The 7,258-nt window shown below is 42.8% G+C and overlaps 1 protein-coding gene and 1 long non-coding RNA gene across 2 annotated transcripts in view; one reads left to right on the top strand and one right to left on the bottom strand.

Annotated features, from left to right (window-relative positions):
- Positions 1-4,584, top strand: part of LOC138963706 (probable hexose phosphate transport protein) — an 86,964-nt gene extending 82,380 nt beyond the window's left edge. The window contains exon 9 of the mRNA XM_070335553.1: positions 4,496-4,584. Coding sequence (XP_070191654.1) covers positions 4,496-4,584 — 89 coding nt within the window. The remainder of the gene's footprint in view (positions 1-4,495) is intronic.
- Positions 4,585-5,149: 565 nt separating this feature from the next.
- LOC138963509 (uncharacterized) lies at positions 5,150-6,725 on the bottom strand. Its single transcript, XR_011454836.1, has 2 exons — positions 6,611-6,725; positions 5,150-5,301 (listed from the first exon to the last, which is right to left on the bottom strand). It is a non-coding gene; the product is annotated as an uncharacterized lncRNA (long non-coding RNA).
- Positions 6,726-7,258: the final 533 nt, after the last annotated feature.

Raw genomic sequence — 7,258 nt, 5'->3', positions numbered from 1 at the left:
CTCCTTGTCTGTGTGTTTTATATACACCCCTTGCTAACGACTGGCCTATAATGTCACGTGGGACAGTTTGATGAAGCTCCTTGTCTATGTGTTTTATATACACCCCTTGCTAACGACTGGCCTATAATGTCACGTGGGACAGTTTGATGAAGCTCCTTGTCTATGTGTTTTATATACACCCCTTGCTAACGACTGGCCTATAATGTCACGTGGGACAGTTTGATGAAGCTCCTTGTCTATGTGTTTTATATACACCCCTTGCTAACGACTGGCCTATAATGTCACGTGGGACAGTTTGATGAAGCTCCTTGTCTATGTGTTTTATATACACCCCTTGCTAACGACTGGCCTATAATGTCACGTGGGACAGTTTGATGAAGCTCCTTGTCTATGTGTTTTATATACACCCCTTGCTAACGACTGGCCTATAATGTCACGTGGGACAGTTTGATGAAGCTCCTTGTCTATGTGTTTTATATACACCCCTTGCTAACGACTGGCCTATAATGTCACGTGGGACAGTTTGATGAAGCTCCTTGTCTGTGTGTTTTATATACACCCCTTGCTAACGACTGGCCTATAATGTCACGTGGGACAGTTTGATGAAGCTCCTTGTCTATGTGTTTTATATACACCCCTTGCTAACGACTGGCCTATAATGTCACGTGGGACAGTTTGATGAAGCTCCTTGTCTGTGTGTTTTATATACACCCCTTGCTAACGACTGGCCTATAATGTCACGTGGGACAGTTTGATGAAGCTCCTTGTCTGTGTGTTTTATATACACCCCTTGCTAACGACTGGCCTATAATGTCACGTGGGACAGTTTGATGAAGCTCCTTGTCTGTGTGTTTTATATACACCCCTTGCTAACGACTGGCCTATAATGTCACGTGGGACAGTTTGATGAAGCTCCTTGTCTGTGTGTTTTATATACACCCCTTGCTAACGACTGGCCTATAATGTCACGTGGGACAGTTTGATGAAGCTCCTTGTCTGTGTGTTTCATATACACCCCTTGCTAACGACTGGCCTATAATGTCACGTGGGACAGTTTGATGAAGCTCCTTGTCTGTGTGTTCTATATACACCCCTTGCTAACGACTGGCCTATAATGTCACGTGGGACAGTTTGATGAAGCTCCTTGTCTGTGTGTTTTATATACACCCCTTGCTAACGACTGGCCTATAATGTCACGTGGGACAGTTTGATGAAGCTCCTTGTCTGTGTGTTTCATATACACCCCTTGCTAACGACTGGCCTATAATGTCACGTGGGACAGTTTGAAGAAGCTCCTTGTCTATGTGTTTTATATACACCCCTTGCTAACGACTGGCCTATAATGTCACGTGGGACAGTTTGATGAAGCTCCTTGTCTGTGTGTTTTATATACACCCCTTGCTAACGACTGGCCTATAATGTCACGTGGGACAGTTTGATGAAGCTCCTTGTCTGTGTGTTTTATATACACCCCTTGCTAACGACTGGCCTATAATGTCACGTGGGACAGTTTGATGAAGCTCCTTGTCTATGTGTTTTATATACACCCCTTGCTAACGACTGGCCTATAATGTCACGTGGGACAGTTTGATGAAGCTCCTTGTCTGTGTGTTTTATATACACCCCTTGCTAACGACTGGCCTATAATGTCACGTGGGACAGTTTGATGAAGCTCCTTGTCTATGTGTTTTATATACACCCCTTGCTAACGACTGGCCTATAATGTCACGTGGGACAGTTTGATGAAGCTCCTTGTCTATGTGTTTTATATACACCCCTTGCTAACGACTGGCCTATAATGTCACGTGGGACAGTTTGATGAAGCTCCTTGTCTATGTGTTCTATATACACCCCTTGCTAACGACTGGCCTATAATGTCACGTGGGACAGTTTGATGAAGCTCCTTGTCTATGTGTTCTATATACACCCCTTGCTAACGACTGGCCTATAATGTCACGTGGGACAGTTTGATGAAGCTCCTTGTCTATGTGTTCTATATACACCCCTTGCTAACGACTGGCCTATAATGTCACGTGGGACAGTTTGATGAAGCTCCTTGTCTGTGTGTTTTATATACACCCCTTGCTAACGACTGGCCTATAATGTCACGTGGGACAGTTTGATGAAGCTCCTTGTCTATGTGTTTTATATACACCCCTTGCTAACGACTGGCCTATAATGTCACGTGGGACAGTTTGCCACAAGCAAGAGTATTTGTCTCTTTTCACAACCAATACAAACTTGACTTATTTCCGAACATCGTCTATTGTGCGGATTATACGGTTACTCGTCGAAATTGTCTCGAGTTTGCCCTTTTGCCCGTCGACGTTTTGGTGCCCTCGTCCTCGTGTGTGTGTGTGTGTGTGTGTGTGTGTGTGTGTGTGTGTGTGTGTGTGTGTGTGTGTGTGTGTGTGTGTGTGTGTGTGTGTGTGAAATAGTCTAAAGGGCACAGAAAAAGAAACACGTTGGTCCTACCTGCCAGTACACTTGAGAGCATACGACCCATTGTAGGCATCAGACGACCGTGCTATGCTGAATCCTACCGCCTTCCAGTGCTCACTTAACGGAGATTCGAACCCTGGGTTCTGTACCAGGTTTTCCTGCGCGCACCATGAGTTCACTGCAAAGGTAAGAAATATCGACACTTTGTACCACATCTTTAAAATGCTCAGCTCCTGGCAACAGGGTTTCTCTACGCTAGTGATCTAATTGTTCGTCGCTTCTCGGTTGTTTTCGAAAGACAAAACTCTTTCGTTTTCCTGTTGTAGAGCTACCAGTAGTTGAATGCAATTCGCGATTGTGATTTAAAACTACTGCTGATGTATACTCTTCAACATTAAAAACGCGAAAGAAAGCAATGATTTGATCCCGAAATGTGAGTAATTGACCGGGAATAATGACACGCTAAGAATCTAACATAATTGTATTTGGGTTACAACGCAACAGGTTAACCATGCATTAGTGTTGGAAAGGTCTCTCGCCAAAGAGTCCCGAGAGCACTGTATACACGATCCAAATGGGTCCTTTCTTGTCATTGTTGGCGCGAAAAATACAACTATTGTTGGTATCATGTGTGGCTATACGTATTCACGCCTTTATTGTATTTACTAGATGCGATTGCAGTTTGTGTGTTTAAAAAAATGTTAGGTGCTCATTGTCAAGAATACTGTCAGTCTGTGATTACAATTTCTTTTTTTTCTGACAGTGTATTACACTTTTGTGTGTGTGTGTGTGTGTGTGTGTGTGTGTGTGTGTGTGTGTGTGTGTGTGTGTGTGTGTGTGTGTTATCGATACTTGAACACAAAGTGGGATTAAATGTTGACTAAACTGCAGGGTTTCAAACAGACTAGAACATCGTGTGCACGTTACTATTCTGAAAAGTGTTGCAGCAACATTGTGTGCGTGAATGCGGGTCATACTGTGCATTTCTTGCGAGGTTTTGATAAATTAACTGCCTGGAATTCCCCTGGGAACAGAAAATTGTTGACTCAAAGAAGCTGGATTATCTACATAATTTGGAAACAGAGGATGATAACGTTTTACAGCATTCAATTACAAAACGAAATACTTACAAGAACTTGGAATTTTTGGTCTTTTACGTGGACGAACAAGATACACTACCTATATTCTGTTTTGCTTGTAAATAAGTGTTCCATTTAGTTTATTCTTTCAAAAATTACTCTTTGCATTTATAATGAGGAAGAGTATATTGTACTAGTGCAACAGGTACTATAAGCATCTGTGTAATTACGCATATAGCCCAGGAAGAGTTCAAGCCGTATCTCAACTCCGTGTAACAGAAGGTCGCACCCTGTAACTCAAACTAGCGTTTGTCCCGTCAGTCAACGCGCCTCTGATATATTCGGTTGGTGCTTTCCACAGGGAGAAAGCAACCTGAATTCCCCAGCAATGGGACGACAAAGTATTAAAGTAATTGAATTAAATGCTTACAGAAAATGTTGATATAGCAACACGAATTTGCAAATGTTACTCCAGGAAAATACGTTGAAGCTGTTGATTTAATAGCAAGAGAAAAACAGAGGGAGAAAAAGAGGAAGAGAGAGAGAGCGAGAGAGAGAGGGGGGGGGGAGGCAGAAAGAGAGAGAGATTAATATATCGTGTCCTACATGCGTATGCTTAGGTTCTAAAGTGCCACATCGAAATCTTAAGTCGGATATGACGTCATCAATGACATTTATCGACCAAATTGAGAAAAAAAGTATGGGGATATCATACACAGGAACGGTCATATGAAGTTTCATGAAAATCGGTTCAAAAGTCTTCTCTAAATCGCTCCCCACACACACACACACACACATTCACACATACACTCTCGTCTCGATTCCCCGTCTATGTTAAAACGGTTAGTCAAAACTTGCCTGAACCTTAAAAACATTCTTCAGCTTATAAACATTTATTGCATCAAACATAAGTGTTTTTAATCGTGCAAAACAATAAAGATGTGATGGAAACGATGCCTCGGTGTCAACACCAGGAGGTGGTGCAGCACGAGACAACCGCTTGGATCACCCTGACCCTGACCCTGCAGCAAATGCATGGTTTGCCTGGCTACCCGTGCTGTAGCGTGTGGAAAAATACAAAGCATAATTATGCATCTTTGGTGTGTGCAATCACCATTTCAATTGAAAGGTACAGTCCTATTCGTGTAAAAAGGTGATCACACACACACCACCCTTGATCTGATCAGACTTTGCCAGTTTGGAGTGATTTGTGTGTTGGTGCGTATGTGGTTACGGTTGTGTGTCTGGGTGCGTTTGTGAATGTGTGCCTGTGTCTGTGCTGGTCTGTGCCTGTCTGTGTCTGTGCTGTGACGAAGTAACATTCATGTTGCTAGCTAATTGGAATGGCAATGGTACGTACTTTTTTACCTTTACCGACGGCGACTTTCAGGTTACGCTGTGTCATGTATCCAATCTATTCTTCTCCGGGGACAAGTTCGAGTTCAGGCCTGGGCGGATAGGGCCCACTCAAAATTATAACTGTAACTTTGACTGCGGTGTTTTTTGACGGTTGCAAGAACATGCACACACTTCAACAAAGGAGGAGGCACGTGGATACCGTCTATGAGTTATCACAAGTTGAGCCTGTCATGACCAGTGTGCACATTCGCTCAATACAAAAATAAATCTTCTGCTTATAAACATTTATTGCATCAAACAAATGTTTTTTTGCTCGTGTCATATTAACACTAGGAGGTTGTGCAGCACGTCACAACCGCATGTATGACCTTGGCGCGGCCTTGACAATGACCTTGAAGCCTGGCTCGTCTGGTGACCTGCACTGCAGCATGTGGAGGAGAAAAAAAAGAGTATATGAATCATCCATGTATGAGATCGTTATTTGAACTTAGAGCTAGTCTTTGTCGTGTAATGAAGTAATCACGTACACCACCCTAGGGTCTTTGTCGTGTAATGAAGTAATCACGTACACCACCCTAGGGTCTTTGTCGTGTAATGAAGTAATCACGTACACCACCCTAGGGTCTTTGTCGTGTTATGAAGTAATCACGTACACCACCCTAGGGTCTTTGTCGTGTAATGAAGTAATCACGTACACCACCCTAGGGTCTTTGTCGTGTTATGAAGTAATCACGTACACCACCCTAGGGTCTATGTCGTGTAATGAAGTAATCACGTACACCACCCTAGGATCTTTCTCGTGTAATGAAGTAATCACGTACACCACCCTAGGGTCTTTGTCGTGTAATGAAGTAATCACGTACACCACCCTAGGGTCTTTGTCGTGTAATGAAGTAATCACGTACACCACCCTAGGGTCTTTGTCGTGTAATGAAGTAATCACGTACACCACCCTAGGATCTTTCTCGTGTAATGAAGTAATCACGTACACCACCCTAGGATCTTTGTCCTGTAATGAAGTAATCACGTACACCACCCTAGGGTCTTTGTCGTGTAATGAAGTAATCACGTACACCACCCTAGGGTCTTTGTCGTGTAATGAAGTAATCACGTACACCACCCTAGGGTCTGTCCAGGTTGGTGCGCGTTAGACGACCACCCTCCCACATGGACAGACACCAAAACTCAACCACCTTGCTGCTTCCTGCACAGTGGGATTTGGTTGTTGTTGTTGAATCAATGTCACAGATTTACAAGTGTTTGGTAAGGTCTACATCATCTAGCATAATTGGTGTATCTGAAAACGTCTGCTCCGCAGATTCTAAGTCAACTTCCACTAAAGGGGCGTCGTCTTCAAGACTTGGACATGGTGTTGAGGTTAACTTGTCTACGCTGACTCCAAGGCAGTTATGTTAAAGGAAGTTAGTATTTTAATACAACTGTGCCGGAATCAATGCATAGAACTGACCTGTCACGGTACTGAAAGACGTTGCTGTCAAGAAATGACAATTCCAAGTTTCATGGCACAATCGCTAAACTAGCAACAGTTACAATCCACAAAGGACTAAACGATGCATAGTGTTGTATGTCGTTGTTCTGCTGTGGCGGTAAAGGCAGATACGTTTGTGTTCTTTTCATGTTTTGCTATCGCTAAAGAGAATTTTCATCCGACGTATTGAGTAGCAGACGATGTATATTGTTGTCGTTAGGACTGACGATGCTCAAAATACCTATCTCCTCGTGTGGCCACCCGTAACGCTCCTCACAGATGCGGAGACAGGACTGCACAAAGAAATACACAGATGTTGAATGTGGCCTTTCTTCCACGTGTATGCGCAGCAACAGCCCAAAAACCTGTTTTCAACACATTTCATGTTTCAGCATCTCGTACACCAGTGTGTCAAAAAGAACGTATGCGTTTCGTATCGTTAAATGTTGGTGGATTGTTGTCAAAATTGAAATATCCAGAATTCAACGAGCTGTTCTTGTGTAACGATATTATATGCCTGTCCGAAACCAAGCTAGATGATTTTGATTCCTGTGAAGTTGAAGGTTTTACTTGTTTTAAGAAAAACAGATTGATATGTAAACGAAAGTCGGGTGTGGTTGCAGTTTATATCAGGGACGAGCTCTGTAAACACATTAAAATTGTAGAAGACATTAAATTAAAAACAAGAATTGAAGAAAGTGCCAACAGTAAATACAGGTTTGTGAACTTCCCAGTATTTCAAGATGGTATTTTTATTGAGCTGTCTGAACATGTAGGTCAGCAGATGATTGAAAGGTTATTGTTGTGTGTGGTATATATGCCACCAGAAGGCTCACCCTATGTCAGACCCAGTGCTTACCAAGAGTTAGAAGAAACACTATCATATTTG

This window comes from Littorina saxatilis, linkage group LG4, assembly GCF_037325665.1.
Source record: "Littorina saxatilis isolate snail1 linkage group LG4, US_GU_Lsax_2.0, whole genome shotgun sequence".
Classification (NCBI taxonomy): domain Eukaryota; kingdom Metazoa; phylum Mollusca; class Gastropoda; order Littorinimorpha; family Littorinidae; genus Littorina; species Littorina saxatilis.
The sequence above is the reverse complement of the archived record's forward strand: the minus strand, read 5'-3'. Positions and strand labels throughout refer to the sequence as shown.